The following is a 21,651-nucleotide window of genomic DNA, read 5'->3' as shown; positions in this document are numbered from 1 at the left end:
CTGCCATCAGGACTGCTCTATGTAATTTGTTGACATACTGGCCTCAGGCTTGTAAACTTACTTTACCCTTGGACTGTCTGTTATTGCCTACTTTGTATCTAATTTCTGTTCCGAATGATACCCTGTTCTTAATTACAAATGCAAATTGACCTTCAACGTCTCCTTTTTGTTGGACTTCACCTCTGAAAGAAAAGCTTGAGCTATAAGCCATATCCATTTCACCTCAGTTTTTGCAGTTTTCTAAAGGCCATGTTTAGCAGAAGATATAAGTATCAGTATTTTTCCTTACACTTGCACCTAGTCAAGACAGAGGGGTAGGCTCCATTGATTGGTTCTTGAAGGGTGATCAAAGTCTTTCTCTTAAATCAATAGCATCTGAACAACCAGCTCTTAATAGGCCTTGCTGACCCAAAGAAGGGGCGAGGAGTCTCTAAACTGACATCTCCAGGTGGATTGGCCTTTGCATCAAGACCTGCTATGAACTTGCAGACAAGGACTTCCCCCAAAGGGCTCTGTGCGTTGCACTTTCTAGAAGGGGTCGGGCAGCTACTTACGCTTTGCAGAGATGCCCCTTTGCTTGACATTTGCCAGTCAGGATCTTGAGCGTCTTTGCGCGATTTAATCAAGCATTACCAACTAGATTCCTTGGCGGTTGAGTATCCTGGAGTGGAAAGATTGGTCCTGCAATATGTCCTTCTATAAAGTACTTTCTGGTCCTTCTTTCTCCTCCTTTACTCTTGTGCCATGGGTTTAGAAGTATTTCAGAAGATGACTCTGGGAGAATATATCCATTAGAATAACAAATGCCATACCTTCAGCAATATTCTTTTAGATATGTATCCTCCTACCAATACCTCATTGCCCTTCCAACTACCCTGCTAAATAAAGTACTTAAATGCAAATATTTGAACTGTATGAACAATATTTTGGGCATCACAGCTCTGTCATGCTTTGAAGGAAAAAGGTGGAGCTGACAAAGGTTTTGCTGGTGGATACTAGTGTGTGTATGACATACCTTCCACCGCGGGAACGCCAAAGATGCATGATGAGACTGACTTCTGAGCTGCACAGCTCCAGCTAGTAGCTGTGGAAAATATTCAGATCCGTCTGTCACTAGTGTATTTTCAGAACACATGGAATGATTGTATCGGAAGGAACATTCCCTACAGAAGTAATTTGTTCCTCAGTAGACGTCCCTCTGACAACAAAAGTCTAGAAGCCAGCACGAAGTGTAGGTGACTCGGGCTAGATTTCAATTTGTGGTTTCTTTTGCTAACACTCGGTCTGTTTGCAGGGGTAGATTTCTTTTTAAACATTGCTTCCCCCTACTCTCACAGTTAAAGATGTGAATGTGCCACATCCGGTAAGTAAACCATCTCTTCCATCATTACTGCATTGGTGGTATTGGTCTCGAGCACAATTACTGCAGACCTGTCTGAGGTCTGGTCTCCCTTTTGCGGACCACACCATGACATTTCAAGCCCTCACGGAACAATGCATGCATTTCAATAATGGCTGAACAGCAGAATAAGTGTTGTAAAGTACCTCACAGGTTCCTAAATATTTCCCTCTTTTCTGTTTCCTATGTAGGAGGAAATGGACACAGATCTGCTCCATGGCAACCAGGCTGCTAGATGCTCAAGTGAAGAGAAGCTTTTGAATGAATCGATAAGTAAGGAACGTCCTGAAGAAGTGTCAGCTGGTGAAAACACTTCAACTGGCAGCATTGGCTCTGATGTAGTTTCTGACACACCACCGTTGCCTTCTAGTCGAAGACAATCTTTCATCACTTTGGAGAAGTTTGATGGTCCGGTGAATAAGCCATTCAGTCCACCTTCAAACAAGTTTCCAATGACTGAGATGGTTTCATTTCTTGGTGATAAGGCAACTTCTGCGGAGGTGCAACCAATGCATGGTGAGAAACGCAAAGTGGATTTTGAATCTAAAGACAGAGCAGCTTGTTTTGAGGCAAAGCATTCTCTGCAAAAGTCTGCCATGCTGGAGATTGACAAGTCCAAACAATGTGAGATTTTAGCAAGCAAAGATGTAACAGAAGACTCCATGGACACTTCAACTATTGCTGGGAGTAAATCCAATGACGAGCTAATGCAGGTGGAAGAGGCAGAATGTATTCCTGATACTCAGGATTTGGAGCCCCATATGAAATCAGAAGCTAGGGATAATGCTGCAGAAGCGGATATTGACTTCAAAGAAAACCAACCTCCCAGGGGATCAAACCTGAGCCTAAAAATCAATTCAGAAGCACTTCAAAATACTCCTTCCATCCTAAAATCACTCAGGCGCTCTTCTAGACGAAGATTAGATATCTCAGAGTTTGGTAACGCTGATCAAGAAAAGCTTGACCGCATTGGAAATGACAAAAATGCGGGTGATGAAAACCCTGTGGAGGCAGGACCACAACATGATTTGCCAAAACACACCGTTGTAGCAGAGCTCGATGGAAAAGTAAATGGAGAGCACAGTGAAAATGAAATATGCGAAAAAATTGTTCTGAGCAATCTTAATAGAAAAGAGCAATTTCCTGAAGAAGTTCACAAAAGCAGTATGGAATCGCTGAACGAAGCGAAGAATGGTATGGGTGATCCTCAAGACACTGTCTCAGACAAAGGAGTTCAGGAAAAATCAGTGCAGCGTTCAAAATACCAGACTAGGAGAGCATCGCTGGTGTCGCTCCATAGCACTGAAAACTCAGAGTCTGACAGTTCAGAGACAAAGGAAGAAATAATCAAGAAAAAGCGAACAGCAAAAGGCAGACCTAAGAACATAGGCATGCTTGACGTTAAGAATGACAGTGAATGTGCACTGCAAGAGCTGCCAGCACCACAAAGTGTTGTAGATGGACTGTTGGTCTCTCTAAAAAGTGAACTTGTATCTAGTGCTGAAACTGACAATGAGATTACATCTACAAAGACCTTTGAGTTCAAGGATACCTCTGAGGCCAACTGCTCTGCTGTTGACCTCACTGGTCTTAAAGACTCAAATAGTATGGTACAAGAGCAGGGTGCATACAAAGTGTCTTGTACAGATATGCACATTTCTGAACCTTCCTTACAAACTGTGACATCAAATAAAACATCTGATGTCCAGAGTAAGTCCGAGGTGGTCAGCAAAATGGAGTGCTTTATGACTGAGCCAACAATTGGTGATTTCTCAACAGTAACTCCAGATGTTTTCTCAAGTTCTGCAATCAGTACTCCACAGTTTGACTGTCCACACAAAAGAAGCAAGAGGTTACGAAAGTCAAAAGGCTGTGATTGCTGTACAGGGCAACAGCAAGAAAAGACACTCAATGCTTCAAACATTTCAGAGAAGGAAGATTTGAAGCCTGGTGATCAGAATATGAAATCGCGGACCACAAGTGTTTCTGCTGAGTCCAGCAGTCCTAACACACAATTTGAGGATAGTGTCTTTGTGGGACCCTCTGCAGTGAGCACACCCATGATTGGAAACAAAAAGCCACGTTTCTTTAAGGTGTCTCGGGATGAAAAATCCAGTGTTGATTCAGAGGAGGAAAAAACAATTTTACCCCAGGTTATGAATAGTGAGGACACTAAAGCTGCACTGATATGCATTACAAATAAATCTACTGTTTCAGCACTTAAGCAACTAGATGACCAAAGGTGTGACCCATTCTCTGCGGAAGAAATGCTTTCAGATGAGCCACTTGAGCACTGCAGTACTTCTTTACCCACAGACCATGATCCTGTAGTGCCTGTAAAGAAAGAGAATGTGATGACAAATGGACCTGGTGATATTGTGCATGAAGTAGATGTAGGTCAGTTGGTTCCTGAACGTGATCAAAATAAAAAGATCTGTAACAGGCGACCTAAAAAATCCAGCCACCCCACATCGAGCAAGATAAGTTGTGCATCCACGGAAATGCAGTTTGGTCCTGTAATCATGAGAAAGGTTGGCCACGTTGAGTCTGCTAGAGAGGACAATGCAACCTTGGAAGAGCAACCTATTGAGGAAATGTCTGCCTCTGCAGAACTTTCTGTGGTTGACACTGTAGTCTCTGGAGAGCAAGCTTTGAATGGCAATGTCTTGGTAAACTCCGAAGAAAAGGTTGTATTGGACATTGCAGCTTCTCGAGAACACCATGTAGTGGACATTGCAGCTTCTGGTGAACACCCTGTTGAGGAAGTTACAGCTTGTGGGGAACATGCTGCAGTGGACGGTGTGGCGCCTGGGGGACACGCCGTAGTGGACGGTGCAGCGCCTGGGGGACATGCCGTAGTGGACGGTGCAGCGCCTGGGGGACATGCCGTAGTGGACGGTGCAGCGCCTGGGGGGCATGCTGTAGTGGACGGTGCAGTGTCGGGGGGACCTGCAATAGTGGACGTTGCAGCATCTGGGGAACACGCTGTAGTGGACATGGACATTGTGGGTTCTCCCCTAAAATTAAAGGGATTTGAATGTGCAGCTCTGACCTCATTGAATGGAAGTCCAAGTGAAGTACAGGCTCGCTGTATCTGGTCACCTTCTGCTTCTCCATCTACAAGCATTTTAAAGAAGGGTGTAAAAAGACAGCAAGAGGATGAATCGCCTTCACCAGTGAACAAGGTAACTAGTTTTAGCAACTTTATACTGAATTGCTTACTTTGTGGACATTGCTCGCAAATCTAGAGAGCAAAGTGGATGGTTGAGCAGAATTATTAACCTGTGAGCTTATGGTGCTGCATACCTTACTTATATGGGTAGTTATTCAGAATCCCTATGGTGAGGGTCAGTCCAGTAGTGTGGGCCAAGGGCCCATTGTTAGTCCAAAATGCTCCCAGTGGTAATGTAGCAGAGTAGTCTTGCTTCACTCTAGTGTGGAGTTGGCTGGTATCAAGATAGTTTAGGCCCACACAAGTGCACAACAAAATATCCTACTCCTAATATGATGAAAATGCATACTATTATTAGAAGTTTTGCTTTATTTAAAACACAGTATTAAAGCTAAGTAAAAGTAACCTGGTATATGTCAAAACAGTAAAAAGGATGTGGGTGAAACCAACTAGATCCTAAACCAGTTGAAAGATATTTACACTGAGGTAAATACTTTTTAGGTGTTTAAGGAACACCCCTGTATGTTCATGCCAGAAGAAATACAACCCGCTAGAGAAAGAAAAGGCCAAGAGATTTTTTGCAAAGATAACCAGTTTTAATCGTACAAAAATAAGGGTGCAAGCAAAGAGCTCTGTACTACTTCAGACCAGAATGTTCGAGGAGCAAACAGAAGCTTATAAGGCATCACAGCGTCATCACTGTACAGAAAAAATCTGCGTGGCTGGTTGGTGAGACCCTATACATGGGCCTGCTTCATAGGGGATGCCAGGCTGCGATTGGTTCCAGTCTCCATCTGTTTTCCCTCACGTGGGGTCAGCTGGGCTCATCTCTCTAGGGACTGAAGGTCAGACACGTCACATGTTGCTATTACAGAGTTACTATTGTAAGATAATACTAGTACATCATTATGGCATGCACCTGGGAAGCTTGGGGACTGGCACACGGGGAGAAACACGATCATGCTGACCCACAAATTCTTTGCTCAGTTCATATTGCACTTTCCGCACACCAGGCTTCCAGCCTAGTTTTGAGCTATAATGTATTCCTCCCTGTACCTCGTATCAAAACTGGTGTATTTATGGGATAAGGTGAAATGGCCTTGTTCGTTTAGATCTTTTATGACCATTCGTTTTATGGTTGGTGGTCTGGGGTCACCTACTATCGTGGAATTCGGGGGTCCCGGACTGGGTCAGTGGTGGGTGCCATTACTCCTGGTGGGCTGGGTGGTGGTTGGACGTTTGCTGGTGGCCTTGCTGTGGTGAATGCGCGCTGCAAAGAGCTTGGTGATGTCTCATGGCCTTGCATGGTGCATTCCGCTCTGGGATAACGAGTAATTGCAACAATTAAGGAACAAAGGGAAGTTTCTATGGGAATTAGCAGCACAGGTTCGTCTGCCCTCAGCGTTTGGGCCTGTTCAGGTTTCTCAGCCAGGCCTATGTTTACCGCGTGGCCATGCAGGACTGATTGTGTCTAACATAACTACAAAATGGCGTCTCTTTATATGCGCGCACTAAGTCTATACATCAATAATTAATGCAATATTGTGTTTGTGCCAGGTTGCTTAGCATGGCCCTCCCCCCTGGAAAAAACAAAAAACAGTTTAGAAGGGGTGTCGTCCATGCGATGAAGATATAACACAAGAGGTTGGATTTATAACCCACTGTTCAGTGCTCATAAGCAAAAAGGGATTTCACATAAAGGAATACATTGAGGAGGTCCCAGTGCAGGGATTGCCCCAGGCTAATTCTGATGTGAGACTCAAGAGAGAAAGAGGTGCATATACAGGAAGACAGTAGGATAGATGTGAAGGCTAAACTATCCCTGCCTATAGTCTCAAACTGGCTAGGAGGCGCTGGTGTGCCACTTATCTAACAGGGACAGAAAACAGAGAGAAATCTTTAATCATTTCTTCTAATATGCACCTGTCCGAAATTTCAAGAAATCGAGTCTCGCATCAGGAGTGGGCACACTATGTACAAATAGAGGGAATCCTCAATAACAGCAGTACAAATTGTGCTAGATATTGTAGCACAATCACATGCCTAAAGTCAAACTACTTCTGGTAAAAGTACATCTTTATTAACCTGTAGAACTGACTAGGAGTGTGTAGATGTTAATAAAAGATGACATTGGTCTGTTGCTCTGAATATCCAGAGCAACAGACGGCGTCCCTCTACGATACGCGGTGGAGCAATTTTACCGTGCAGAGCACATTGCTAGGAATCCAGCGAACTTGTCCATAATACAGAAACATTTCATCACGCGACTGCAGCACAGACGTCTCGGCGACTCGCACCATTCTGAACACCTTTTTCAGAGATACACGGCGCAATTTCCACGCAATCTATATGAAGTAACATTAACCATCAATACCGCCTGACGTAAGGCCTGGCGGCTCTCATACCCCCTGCAGCGTGAGGAATTTCAAAGATCACCACTGCAGTTTATACAATCTGACGCAGCTGTGGGACTGAACTAACGCCGCACAGGCATCTAGACCAGCACTTTTGCTGAAGGAACAATTCAAGGGCCCCTGTTCTATTTTCACAGACTATACAGCAGCACCGAAAAGAGGATTCGAGCAACCAACAATCCTCCCCTCCTCTATCTTTCCCTTGTCCTAGGGCTCTGCCAGCTCTCACTGGCAAACCCAAGAAGACTGTCCTGAAGAAAGTGGGTAAACGCTTGTAAATGTCACTGAAACCGGTCGACATAGAACCTTAAATATTGGTTCTACCCTCGACACTGGGGCAGGTGCCTCCCCCCTTTTGGCACTCAATCCCACTGAGGAAGGGGGTTATTTTCTGTCTTCAGTCTCATTGTGAGACACCCTAGAAGAAAACATATTCTATGTGTTTATATATAAGGGTTGGGGCAATACTTCTATGCCCGGCTTTATTTACTGATGACCCTTTTATTGACACCTACACACCCCTAGTCAGTTCTACAGGTTAATAAAGATGTACGTTTACCAGAAGTAGTTTATCTTTAGGCATGTGATTGTGCTACAATATCTAGCACAATTTTTACTGCTGTTATTGAGGATTCACTCTCTATGTATATAGTGTGCCAACTCCTGATTTTAGACTCGATTTCTTCAAATATCGGACAGGTCCATGTTAGAATTGATTAACCCTTTAAATGCCAGCGACGAGCCGGCTCGTCGGTAAAAACCGCTCCAGGTTGCCACCGACGAGCCGGCTCGTCGCTGGCACTTAAGGGGTTAATGAGGGGGCAAATGCTGGCGGGTTTGGGCGGTGAATACCGCGATTTTAAAAAAAACCCATTGGCACTGGGGGGGGGAACCTCAATGGCACTTAAGAGGTTAAAGATTTCCCTCTCTCCCCTGGTACATCGTACATCCATCTATGGGACTCACTCTAAAACGCCTCTGGGAGGGCAGGAAAAGCTAATTTCCTTCCCAACAGTCTCAGTCCCCATGCTACTACAGGATTTCAGTGGTGGTCCATACAGTAGGTGGGTGCTTTTCTCACATTGGCTGCTATTGGTGTGGGAGTTTGGCCAGCTATTTGTGTACAGTGCTGGCTGAGGCTGTTGGGAGTCATGGTGGCATGTTTGAGTGGCAGTGCCGGCCCCTTTAACTTTAAGGTTAGTTTACTTTCCTTAACATCTGTTTTTTAGGAGTTGAGCCTACTCCTAACCAAAGTTGTGAGTGAAAGTTAACTGATGGAAGCTTTAGTCTTTATAGAAAGTTGGCATATGTGATGTACAGAGGTTATGATTAATTCTAAACCTTCCAGCCATCACTGATTTTATTTAGCTGTAGTCGCCATGAGTGGGACTACTATGCCCAGACGTGGGTCCCGTGCCTGCTGGGCCTAGAGAACCAAGCAACTTCTCACTGACGCTCAATGAGGCTGAAACACGTCTGGGGATGCGTGTAGTCTCGTGCAGAAGGGATGTGACCAAGCAGTTGGAACTGGACAGCCCCTTTTGGAGTGGGACCAAGGCTGATTGGCATATGATCGTTCCCCTTTTGTAATAGATTGGCAGGCAGAGAACGATGGTCTGGAGGGTTGCCCAGAGCAATGTCAGAGGTTATGATTAATTCGAAACCTTCCAGCCATGACCTCTTTTGTCTTGCTATACGTGATATACACACCTTTCATCAACTGAGCTCTTGTGAGCAGGTTCATCGCCAGCCAGCCTGCTTTCCTAAAGAATTGAAGCAGAATTAACCTTGAGGGATGGTCTTCAGAACTGGCAGTGACGTGCAGCAAATTTAAATTAATACAGAACTCACACCTTAACCTGAAAAAGTGAATTGTGCAACTCAATCAGATAATGCTGATCCACCTATTGATGCTGCCTCCTTTACTGTTGCACTTTCATGGAGAGTTTCTATCTTTAATCTGTAAAGCAGTTCTGTTTTGGTGCATGTATGGATCCCAGAGTGCCCTGAGCGACCTGAACCGAAACGTGCGGCTCTGCTAAGATACTGACCTTTGCCAGGGGAGTGGTACCCTCCTCCAGTACAGTAACGTTAAGCCCAAATGGTGAACGCCAACTTCCGCAGAAAATGTCTCCATGCAACAGAAGCACAAACCAGCCCTGCATGTTAGGGGAGTTTTCCTAAAGTGCACCTGGAGGTAATTCTATAAAACTATCTCTTGGTATACAGGTCCCCAACTCTTAGTATAAGTCTGTACTACCCAAAGGATTGTTAGAATGACCGAGCAGCGCGGCTTATTTTACAAGCAGGATGTGAGCTGTAGTTAAGTACAATGAACCCAGTCAATAAAATAGTCCAACGAATCTCTTGCACACAAAGTTATAATAAAATATACATTTATTTTATATACACAAAGCAGGTATGTAAATACGATCTTGGACTAACCAATACACATAGGAAATATCACCAATACTTTTGAAGGGCGACTGCTGCAATAGTCCCTCATGCTTACAATTGTTACAGAAAATGACAGTTCCACTGTTTAAATACTAGTGGCACGCATCCTCATTTGTTAGTGAAATGACAGTTTCATTAATTTACATAGCCACACAGACCAAGTCTGTAGGAAGGAAAGGGATGGTTATTCAACACGAATAGCAGTAGTTTACTCCTTAGCAACACTTCAAGTCTTCTAATGCTTTAGCAGTTCAATCCCCAACTAGTCAAGAGTTCATCAAAGTCGGTGTAGGATGGGAGCAAAAGTCTTCTGCAGCAGCAGAAACTTTAGTTAAATAAAATGCTTTGTCAGGATAACACTGTTATTAAGCACCCTACAAAAGGACTCCTTAAAAATGCACAAGATGTGAAGCCTAAGCAAGAGGTATGGGTGGACACCCAAACCCCTGGTATCTCACTCCAGTCACACTGGAGCGACTATTCAGTCTTAGCACATTTATGAGAATTCTCCCTAAGTCCCTTCTGCCTTAGAGACCTGTCCCCCAGGCCCTTTTGCTGGGCTTTAATATTGTAACCTGGAGAGTGAGACCTTTTCCCCCACACTCTCGTGTATTTTTCTGTGGTTTGGACTCTGTTTCTTGCGACTTTGGAGGCTGAAAAACTCCATAGGCATCATCTTTTTACATTGGCACACACATCACCGTCAGTGCTGTGGCACAGGGAAGTCTTTCAGATTTCCCAAAGGTTTAAATGCCTTCTCTTGGATAGCTACTGTTTCCAAGAGCAGTAAAGTGAAATTGCCTTTACTTGCCTTGTAACTTTCTAGACCCAGCACACACTATCTTACAATAGGGTGCTGGAGGCGTTACTTAGTATCCCCTTTTTTCTAGTTTTTCATGTAGCATTTTTGTTACCCTTTCTACAATTAATGGCTGGTGGCAGTGGTTTACTTTTTACTACCAATGCGTGTTTTTTACCGCTGGCTGCAATTGCAGCCCCAGTAAGCGCACGGTGCCCGTTTTGTCAAAATGGCTCGGTCTTCTTTTTTTCGCCATTTCTTTGTTGTAAAAGTCCTTCTTGAGATTTATTATGCACGTCAAACCAGGTTATGGTCCCTTCGTTTGATTTGTCTTTGGTGGGTTTCACTGCTGAAGCCTGCCTCTGGCTTAAGGGTGTCTTGCAGGAAGTGAGGGAGGTGGCTGAAACTCCCTGTGCTTAATCTCCTAGGTGACAGGAATGCACTCTTTGTTGATTGGCTGGCTGGCTGTCCTTGGAGGACCGCCACCCTTCTGGGTGAGTGGCAGCTAGGCTGCGAATGAATGGGAGAAACCTGCATAAAGTTTGCCCAGTGCTGCCACTGAACTTCCAATTGTAGTGCAGGATTCCCCAGACGTCCTCCCTCTTGTCCCCACGACTCAGGCCCAGGATATGCAGACCTACACAGGAACAGAAGTGCAGCTGCATCCAGTTTTCTTCTAGCCAAAGGTACTGTAAACCTAAGAAGACTTACCTCTTGTGTAGCCTTGCTAGTTTTCAGTTGAGACTTGTCTTGGTTTCCATTGCAAAGTTGGTTGCAGCTTTGCCCCTCACAAGCATCCCAGCTTGTGGCCCTTAAAGTGATCTTATTTCTACAATCTGTTCTAAAAACATTGGCAAGACTTTTACCTACCTACAAAAAGATTGTTGGCTCTCCTGGATTTTGTTACTCTAGCATTGGCTGTCCTGGCTCCCTGAGACGCTTCTTACCTTGACTTTGGGCTTTTGCCTTTCCTCCAGAAGGGGTTAATTTACTTTACACTGGAGGGTTCAAAAGTACTTAAGTTTATGAATTAATTGTTAACCTTTGTTTATTCCCATAGCTAATCCTTTACACCAAACTCAGTATTGCTCTAAATGTACCAGTGATAGATAAATGTCCAGTGTCCTAGCTATATGTCACCTGAGGTTGTAGGAAGTGTTGGTGTGCTATCCCCAATGGGTATCATCTGTTCTGATGCTTGTTAATCTGCTTAGAATCACATGCTGTGCATATGGTCCGGCATCCAGTGGTAACCGCGGAGTATTTCATCTTGTCTTTTGGGGACCGAAATTGGACGTCGGCATAGGCGTGTCTGTAACACTATCCCTACCGTGATGTGTAGTGTATCCAAAATCCCTCACGGTCTGAGGTCCCTCAGATTGTTTTTTTCCACCCAGATAATTGGTCGCCATATAGCAGAGCTCTTACATAAGAGACATTGTTGACATTGTTTATCTTGAGGCCCTCTGGCCGGCCTACACAGTAGGGAGAGTGGGGGTCAGGGTGGCCATATCTTTCTTTCCTCTTTCCCCCTCTTTGCCCTCTAGGTCTGGTCATCTTTATTTACACCTTTCCCTATGGAAAGGACTCCATTTAGGTTCTGCCCTAAGTGTAGGGTCAGATACCTGTGGAAGGACGAGCACAGAACGTGTAGTTCTTGTCTTCATTTAGATCACAACGAGAAGCGGTGTGTGGCTTGTAAACACCTTCGGCCTAAGACCTTTAAGGAGCGCCGTGTAAAGCGGTGGGCCGCGTATGGTATGTCACGGGCAGAACCCACTTCCCCCACCGCCACACTAGCCGAAATTGACGGGGGCACCTCCGATGACCAAACATCCGTAGCAGATGTTATAGACCTTGAGGCGGACACTTCAAGGTCCGCCACGCCCGTCCCAGATCCTTCAAGGCCGGACTCAAGTCTCGCTTCAGCGACAACACCCGTCGACGGGGGCGTACAAAGACCGTGTCACACTAAACACACAACTCTACCACCTATTTCGACGGGTATGTCGAAAAAGGTGAAAGCACCAGCAGGGCCGTCGAAAATTTCGCCGGAATCCTCTGATTGTTCAGATCAGCATCCTTCCCTGCATTCGCAGCAGTGTTTTGCGACTGGGCATTTCAAAACAAACAAGGACGCTACCCCTAAATCAGGTTTACACGTCCAAGCGCGGACATTCGACGGTCCCTAAAGTCCCGCTAGTCCTTAGGGCGAGATCTACCGCTGGGCCCTCGACACGGTAGGAAGTAAATCTACCGATAGACATTCAGACCCACTAACTCACGCCGATTCAGCGGTGATTGAAGACAGTATCGCAAGAATTACTTCGGCGGTTGGGCTGGTAACTACTCATTCGAAAAACATGGGGCAGGCCGCGGACAAGTCTATAGATACGCCATGCTGCCCCGATTCTCGGGAAACCTACGAGGACAGTCCAGAGCCTCTTTCCAACACCCTTGGTGACAAATATCGACGCCAAGGGGCAGAAGACGTTTTTCCACCCGTAGGCCCTTCTGGTTCCTCTAAGTGGACAAGGGAGAAATTTGAAGGGTGCATGGATCGTCTTGAAAAAATTATCAATTTTTCTGAACATCCTTCCACGAAAAGATCTCGTGGAGAACCTAATCTTAAATCGGCTTCACGTATGCAAGAAGATCTGGACTCTCAGCCCTCGGTCCCTGTCCATCATGAAGATGTCGTCCAGATGGACACTTATCAAGACATTTACAGTGAAGAAGACTTTCCTTCCTGCAGGACTACAATGAGGACCAGGTGTATGCCACAGACAATTGGGAGGAAACCCAGCAAGTGGAGACGGACCCATGGACGCTCCCCACACAAGATCAGGACACTGATGTTCTGTGCCTGGATTCTCCTCCGTCCTCCCCGGCTCGCCAGGCCGCGCCTGTAGACTACCAAATGGCCTTCAATGCCATTTTAAGGAAGGCAGCAGATCACTTCCAGATCACTACTCGAGAGGCGGTACCCGAGCAAGACTTTGTGGAGGACGTTCTCAAGGAGAAACCCCCCTCAAGCCAAGCCATTCCCCTCCTTAATTCTGTTAAAAGAAGATTGGCCACCTCCTTGGTGTCACCAGGTCAGACCTGGGCAGTGAGCCCAAGAGGGAAAAGCTATTTTGGCCAGCACCTTTGGACCCACAATACATTAAAGGCCACGCCAACCCCGCCACCTTGGTAATGACTACCACCAGGAAACTGGCAGGAGTACCCCTTGCTATGGGGGAGGCGCCTTCGGATAAAGAATCCAAGAGGTTGTTACGCCCTAGGTAAGCGGGTTACCTCGCCAGCTGCATATACCACACGTATAGCGAATAACACTACGCTGCTGGCAATTTATGCAGACGCTCAATGGAACCTAGTACAGGAAGGTCTCCAGGAAGTTCCTGAATCCGTCGGGTCCAGACTTCTCACCATCGTGGCTGAAGGCAGACTGGTAAACCAGAATGTTATGAACACTCTAGACACTGCTCAGACAGCAGGCAGTTCTCTGGCCCGGGACACTTTACTTAAGCGGTACGCTTGGCTTTGTAACTCAGGATTCAAGACTGAAACACAGGCTGCTCTCATCACCAGACCCATTGAAGAAACCAATCTCTTCGGGAAAGCGGTCAATGAGGCCCTGGAAACAGCCAAGAACGAGCATGAGACTCTTAAATCCCTGCAACAAATTACTCAAACCCCCCCAAGGGGAGGTGGTTCTCGTTGGTCCTTTCGAGGGCAGTCCTGCGCAAGTCAGAACTACTATAGCGCGGGAAATGTTAATGCTGGACAAACATCAGGAAGCCCCGCATACTACCCACCAAGGGGTCAGCGGCTCAGCAGAGGTAAAGGCCCCGATCCTAGAGGAGCCACAGCCTCTGGTGAGAAATGACCATCAGATCCAGGTCCCCTCCCATGTCACCCTGGTCGGGGGGGTGCTTAACATCTTTCCTCGCGGCATGGGAGGGGATAACTTCAGACCAGTGGGTTATAAAGATGGTCGCCCACGGGTACTGCATGGAATTCACCTGGCCACCACAGTTCAGACCACCACGCTCACAGCGCCTCTCACCGGACCATCTGCAGATCCTGAATCAAGAGTTGGAAGCGCTGCTGGGAATGGACGCCATAGAAGCCGTCCCTATTCTTCAGGTAAACAAGGGTATTTATTCAGTGTACTTCCTTGTACCCAAAGGGACCTCACCATGCTCCCTGTTCTAGAATGCGCCCAGCGAACAAATTCATAAAACCTCAAAGGTTTTGTATGGTAACACTACAGGAGGTGATCCCGCTGTTTAAACAGAGGGACCACATGGCAACATTGGACATGAAAGATGCATACTTTCAGATTTCAATGTTGCCAGCGCACAGGAAATATCTAATGTTCATGATGGAGGACAGGCATTACCAATTCAAAGTGCTCCCCTTCGGCATCGCCTCAGCACCAAGGGTATTTATAAAGGTCCTGGCAGTAGCAGCAGCACACCTGTGCAGACTATCCGTCCCGGTTTACCCTTACCTCGACGACTGGCTCATAACAGGGGACTCTTACGACACATGCTTTTTGAACGCCCAGAAGACCATAGACCTCTTCAGTCTGGGATTCTCCATCACGAAAAAATCCAGTCTAGTCCCCAGTCAAATAAAACCATTTCTAGGAGCTCTAATCCAGATGAAAGATGGCCTCATCTTCCCCTCCAACGAGAGAGTTCTGAACATGCTTTTTCAGATCCCTCAATATGTAGCCAGTCAAGAGGTGAAGGAACACAAAGCCATGCGTTTGCTAGGGATGATGGCGTTGTGCATATACTTGGTTCCTCACGAGCGGCTGCGCATGCGCCCCATGCAAGAGTGGCTCAACAGCCAGTTGTGTCAGGCCAGCGGACAATGGGAAGATCTGGTAGTTGTCTCGCCAGCCCTCGTTCTCTCACTGCAGTGGTCAAGGGAAAACCTCTTGAAGGGGAAAACCTTCACCACCCCTGCAGTGGAAGCCACTCTCACGACAGACTCATCTCTCACGGGGTGCTCACCTGCTTCAGCAGACAGCGCATGGTCCCCACAAGTAGCGTCCAACCATATAAATCTGCTGGAGCCATTAGCTGTGTTCAAGGCATTAAAGGCCTGTCAAACACAACTACAAGGGAAGACACTGCTGATTCTAACAGACGGCACCACAGCCATGTATTACCTGAAAAAACGGGGGGGGGGGGCACTCTCCAGGGCTATTCAAGCTCTCCCAAAACATTTGGATGTGGGTTCTCAAACACAGGATGTTTGTTGTCCTAACACGTTCCAGGGGAACTCGAGGAACTCAATCTTCCGGCAGACGTGCTCAGCAGAGATTTCCCACTGCCCATAGAATACGAATGGTGTCTGCACGAAGACATCGTGTCCAACGTCTTCAACTTATTTGCGACTCAGGTGAATGACCAATGACGAGACTACGCCTCCAGCTACCCCCAGAACCGCTCCACGAGGAACGGTCTCTGGATAGTTTGGTCAGGAAAATTTGTCTACGCTTTCAACCCCCACCCCCCCCCTCCCCGACTCCCCTTCTCAACAAGATGGTGCACAAGATGCATCAGGTACCAGTTACCATGATAGTGGTGGCCAACCTGGTTCGTTCATCTGATGGAAATGCCCCCTGCCCCCCCCCCCCCCCCAGTAAAACTACCCTGCCAGTACAACATGTCTCAGGACAGGGGGAGACCCTACACCCATGCCCACAAACTCTGAACTTAGCAGCCTGGCTCCTGAGGTCATAGGGTTTGGACACCTACAGCTCCCTCAGAGATGCATGGACATACTCGGGGAAGCTAGAATACCTAATACCCGCTATTGCTATTCCAGCAAATGGAAACGGTTTGTCATCTGGTGTAATACCAAGGGCGTCCATACCATCGATTGCTCAGCCACACACATTGTGCCGTACCTAACCCATTTGTTCGACACGGGGCTGGTCTTCAATTCAATTCCCTAAGTTCATCTGGCTGCTCTTTCAGCCTACCCCACATCACAACAAAAGGTGTTGTGGTGGAAGATTCAAGTGATTAAGGCCTTTATGGTAGGGGTTAAGAGGATTTATCCTCCCATTTCTCACCCGGCTCCGGGATGGGATCTAAATGTGGTTTTAACCAGGCTCATGGGATCTCCCTTTGAACCAATGCATAAAGCAAGTCTAAAAGATCTTACTTACAAGATGGCCTTCCTAGTGGCTATCACTTCTATTAGAAGGGTTGTCGAACTACATGCCCTTTCTGTTCTAGACCCCTTTGTTACACTCCACAGGGATAAGGTATTTCTGCACACTCATCCTAGATTTGCGGCTAAATTCTTCTTGAAGTGAACCAATCGATTGACCTACCTACCTTTTTCCAGAAGCCCACTAGCATGGCCGAAAGAAGCCTACACACACACTAGATGTGCGCAGGCCAGTCATGTTCTACCTGGAAAGAATGAAACCACTGAGAAAAACAAACCAATTTTTCGTTTCAGTGGCAGCTGATAGAGAAGGAGATCTTGTCTCTAAATCGGCCATCTCAAGGTGGATAGTTGAATGCATCACACTGCGTTACGATCTTGCTAAGAGAGAACTGCCCTCCAAGCCTAGAGCACACTTTACTCTGGGCACTGGGGCTTCCATAGCATTCATTGCAAATGTTCCACTAGAGTCCATTTGCAAAGCAGCAACCTGGAGTTCTGTACATACCTTTACAAAACACTATTGCCTAGACACTCATTCTAGGTCTGATTCTCAGGTGGTACAAGCAGTACTAAAACATCTTTTCTCTACTGTTCCTTCTCACAACCCACCTGTAACGCTCACCTGGTTACCAAGCGGGCGCTGGTCTAGTCTGGATTGCTGTGGCCTCTTCTAGCGTGATGCGCAGGACACGGAACACCGATTGGACAGGACCTCCAAATCGTGCTTGCCTGGCCCGTAGGAATATCCTTCTGCAGATGAGAAAGGGGATTAACAGTCTGCAGAATAGTGTGCTAGCTCCCCCCTTTCTCCCTTCGTTCCTCTCTAACTTCCTCCAAACCCCGGTTTAAGCTCACCTTATGGTTTGGAAGGATGAACTCTCCATCCTGCTTCTGGTGCAGGGGCGCGCGTTCGTCCAGTTACTTCACTGGTTTTCAGAATGGCGCTGGCAAAATCCACTTGACTTTCCTGAGCGATGCGCCGTAAGTATGAAAGTTCAAAGTTCAAGTGAGGCCCCCTTTATGTTGTCTTTCTAACCTGTGATCTCTCCTTTATTTCAGGTGCAGAATGAAGGCGATGCGTCGAGGGGTTAAACTGCCGAGGTGAGTAGTGATGAGGGCGATCCCTCTAAATGTCCTCATCATTCCCCAGAAATGTCTCTTGTCCTTTCCCCATAGGGGCCGGGGTACGGTACCTGCCAACGGGGCGGCGCCGACCCGAAATGTGGAAGAAAAGCCGGTAAGTATTATGGCTGTTAATCAGGCTTTCCTTCTGTGTTCCTTCTGCTCACCTTTTGTTTCTTCCTCTCTCCCCTAGGTGCAGAGATGTGGCGTCCGATGCTGACAGCCTCGATGGAGCCGGGAGATGTCTCGAGGACAGGTGAGTGAAGCGTGGCGCTGCAGCGAGCAACGCGATGCTTTTAAATGGAAGTCTTTCTTCAGGGATGCTGGCGAGAAGATTCCGGATGCAGGTAAGAAGTTTGAAATAGTCCTTGGTTTTCACCTTTCTCTTCTCTTCCTTCCTTGCAGGTCTTCCAGGTTCGAGGCGGGCGTGGCTGGAGTCCAGGAGCAGACACGGTGAGCGTTAAGCTGCAGGAAGCAGAACAACGCGAAGCATGAGCTGTTGTCTGGGCGTGGCTTAAATAGCCTCCAAAGAAGTCCCAGGTTTGTATCCTTCCCCAACTAGGTATGTATCCTTCCCTGGCCACGCCCGAGTGAAAAAATAGTCCCTATGAAAAAATAGTCCCTTTCAGGTCTCAGGGAGGCCTGAAGCATGCAGCATGGTCTGCATCAGCTAAGTGCACAAAACACCTCCCTTTATGAGCCTGGCGCCTATGGCGCCAGGACTGATATCCAACATGAGGGCGCCAGGACTGAGTCCAAAGAGCCCCTATAAGGGGCCGCTGGGCTTTTACCCGAGGGCATGATGCCTGCTTCTGGGGGTGCTGGGCCTGGCGCTCCGGGGGTAGGCATCATGACACCACCTCCAACTCCGGGTACTGCTCGCTAGTCTATGCACAGTGTGTGATTCTAAACAGATTAACAATTATCGGAAGACATGCATTACTTACCGTAATAGCATTTCTGATGATTGGATCTGCTTAGGTTCACATGCGCCCTCCCTACCTCCCTGCTCGGGGTGGAAGGAACATCGACGTCTTATTACTTTCTCTCTTCATGTACTAACTCACAATAGCCTTGGGCTCCCTCATGGCAGAAAAAATACAATCGGAGGGACCTCGGCGCGTGAGGGATTTTGGGTACCCTACACGATAGGGATAGTGTTACAGACACGCCTATGCCGACGTCCCCTTTTGGTCCCCGAAAGACGAGATGCAATACGCTGCGATTACCACTGGATGTCGGACCATATGCACAGCATGTGAATCTAAGCAGATACAATCATCGGAAATGCTATTACGGTAAGTAATGCATGTCTTCTGATTCTTGTATCGTATCTGCTTAGATTCACATGCACCCACCTTTCCTGCCGGAGTTGAAGACGCATGTTTTCTGGCCTATCACTGTTTCTGCTTTATCACATCTATACTCGCACTACACTTCATGCAACCTCATGTCAGAAACCATCTTTGGAATGGATTGTGGCCTCCAACGTATTCCTCGTCCATGACATGTAATGTCCACAGCTGTGCTGCTTCAGAATTTCTTTCGGCGTCCTTGCGTCTATGGCATCATGTCGATGTCCCTCGAAGGCCTCCGTCGAGGGTGACGTTATTGGATGTTAATAAGTTGCACACACAGCGCCCGTAGCCTCAGTTATGTTTTTTCTGCAAACGGATTGTGTGATTATGTCGTCTTCCACCCCAACGACTTTGCGGTCTGGCTTCAAGAAATGTCGCGACTGCCGGTCCAAGATGTCATCACAGACCTGCACCGTATCTGCTTGTGGTGCATGGGCAAGGACCACGCCATGGACGACGGCTGGAAGTGGCAGTTGACTGCCAAGGCCTTGCGGGGAGGGTAAGTGGAAATTAAAGGTAGGCCGTATTTCCAAGCCTGTAAATCCAAATCTACTGGTATGTCGATCGATGAGTCGCGAGAGTCTCCTCGTCGGAAAACATCCAGAAGATCTAGGTCCCGAAGTGGTTCGCGCCATTCTTCCTCTTCGTCGAGGCAGTCCCGGAAGCAGCGTCACCCGAAAAAAAGATGCCATGCCCCACTAAATCCTCAATCCCTGAGGAATGGGAGGCTTTTCGGGAGCAAATGTTAGATTTTTCAATCTCGCGGCACAGTTCCGCCTTCGGTTGAAGCCGGCAAGGAACGGTCTCGGTCTGATGCTCATGCGCCCTCGGGCCCGGGCAGTCGGCGTGATAAACATCGGGAGCCATCGAGGTCCCGTTCGGACAAGGCATCTGGGGATTGCCAGAGACTTTCTAGGTCGTGGTCTTCGTCTCCCACAAAACTGTCAAAGCCTGAAAAGCTGTCGAAGAAAGTGTCGACGCCATCGGCGCCGTGTCAGTCGAGTGAGTCTGTCTGGTCTTTACCTGTGGTCAGACCTTCAAAGTCTTCGGCGCCTTTTTCAATATTGAGACGTCAATGCCATCGGCGCCCGCTGGGCAGAATTTGCTGTCGGAAGCCCCTGTGTCTGTTGAACCTCCAAGAAAGGCTCCTGCTAAATCTGTGAAGCCTATTCCTGATGAGGGGTGCACTCCTCTCCCTAGGAAGGAGTTTTTGCAGTGTCTCCTTTTATGAAGATGACGAAGAGAGGTCTGAGGAGGACATTGTTCCTTTTGGTCTTCCTAATGGGATTCCTAATACTCCAGAATGTTTAATTGATTAGGACAGTAGGATTGAGAATCTGCGTCAGTCCTTACATGAGGCCAGTGGCCTCGACATGTCTCCTGAGATGGAATTTGAGAAACCCGAGCCTGACGAGCATGCTGATTCTTCCTATAGGAGACTGTTGTTGAGGGTTACTGATTACCTGGGTTGGTCCAGGCCTCAGGTTGAGTATGATCAGGAGGACCTTACAGACATCTTGGGTCAGGGTCTGTCCACTGACTTGGTGTTGCCATTTCATGTAGCTTTACAAAAAAGGGTGGCTGCTACTTGGACTTCCCTGGGGTATATTCCGGCAGTTAGCAAGTCTTTGTCAAGGAAATGCCACCCAACCAGTAGTGACCCCGGCTACCTATCCACACACCCCACTCCTGAGAGTTTAATGGTTCAGGCGGCTACTGCCACCTCGAGCAGGCAGCGTACCCTACCATCCCTCCGGATAGGGACGATAAACGCATGGATGGGCACGCAAGGTATTTTCTGCTGGGAGTATGGCCCAGAAAAATTGGGCAACTCTAACTGTGCCTTAGCAAAGTTTTCGCACACTCTGTGGAATTGTATTTGGTTTGCGGCTGACCATATTCCAGAAGGGGAGGAAAGGGATGGCTTTCTAGCTATTGTAAAGGATGCCAAGGATGCCATGTGTGAATCCCTTCAATCTGGGTTGGACACTGTGGATAGTGGCGCAAGGTCCATGGGTATGAGCACCATCATGCACAGATTTGCGTGGTTGCGGAAGTCTGGTTTTGCACCCGATGTGCAGGCCCGGCTTCTCAACATGCCCTTTGACGGGTTGCATCTTTTTGGCAGCAAGGCTGACGAGAGCCTTAAAGTTGCAAACCTCCAAGGCAGCTGCCAAGTCTTTGGGCGCAGCTGTCAGACAACCTCTGCCTTTTCGTCCTTGGGGACAACAATGGAGGGGTGGTTCATTTCGCTATTACTCCTCATTTGGAAAGGCGAGCGGGATGCACAGTCTACGTAGAGGCACTCTTCGTGGACGAGGTAGGGGTGCCAAAGCCACTCAGGCAGTTGCCTCTTTGCCTTCCAGCACTGCCGCTCCTAAACGGCTCTGAGTAAGGTCAAGACTCTCGACCTTCACGCATGGTTTCTGAGAGGTTGAGATATAGAGATTGGGACCTCCTGGATGACGTGATGGAGGTGTTGCTTTCAGCTAGGCGGCCCGCAACAAAGTCCCTGTACCATTGCCGTAGGTTTTGGGGGCTGCCGAGGTTGAGGGGCTGCCCTTATACCAGCATTATGACCAAGGGGCTACGCCCTACTACCGGCAGGACGTCTGAGGGGGTGCCTGAAACGCAGCTCTACTGGCCCCCGGGTTGAGGTTGGTACAAGTCGCGCACCTCACACATAAGAGACTTGGCAGAGGCCGACCCCCAGCGAGCCAAGCAAC

The 21,651-nt window shown here is 47.6% G+C and overlaps 1 protein-coding gene across 2 annotated transcripts in view; it reads left to right on the top strand.

Annotated features, from left to right (window-relative positions):
- Positions 1–21,651, top strand: part of RIF1 (replication timing regulatory factor 1) — a 1,074,525-nt gene that overhangs the window by 768,215 nt on the left and 284,659 nt on the right. For both annotated transcript variants that reach the window (XM_069616488.1, XM_069616487.1), the window contains one exon: positions 1,591–4,584. In XM_069616488.1, the coding sequence (XP_069472589.1) occupies positions 1,591–4,584 (2,994 nt within the window). The remainder of the gene's footprint in view (positions 1–1,590; positions 4,585–21,651) is intronic.

Source organism: Ambystoma mexicanum, chromosome 9 (assembly GCF_040938575.1).
Source record: "Ambystoma mexicanum isolate Mex_15411 chromosome 9, UKY_AmexF1_1, whole genome shotgun sequence".
Classification (NCBI taxonomy): Eukaryota; Metazoa; Chordata; class Amphibia; order Caudata; family Ambystomatidae; genus Ambystoma; species Ambystoma mexicanum.
This window is presented reverse-complemented; position numbering and strand designations above follow the sequence as displayed.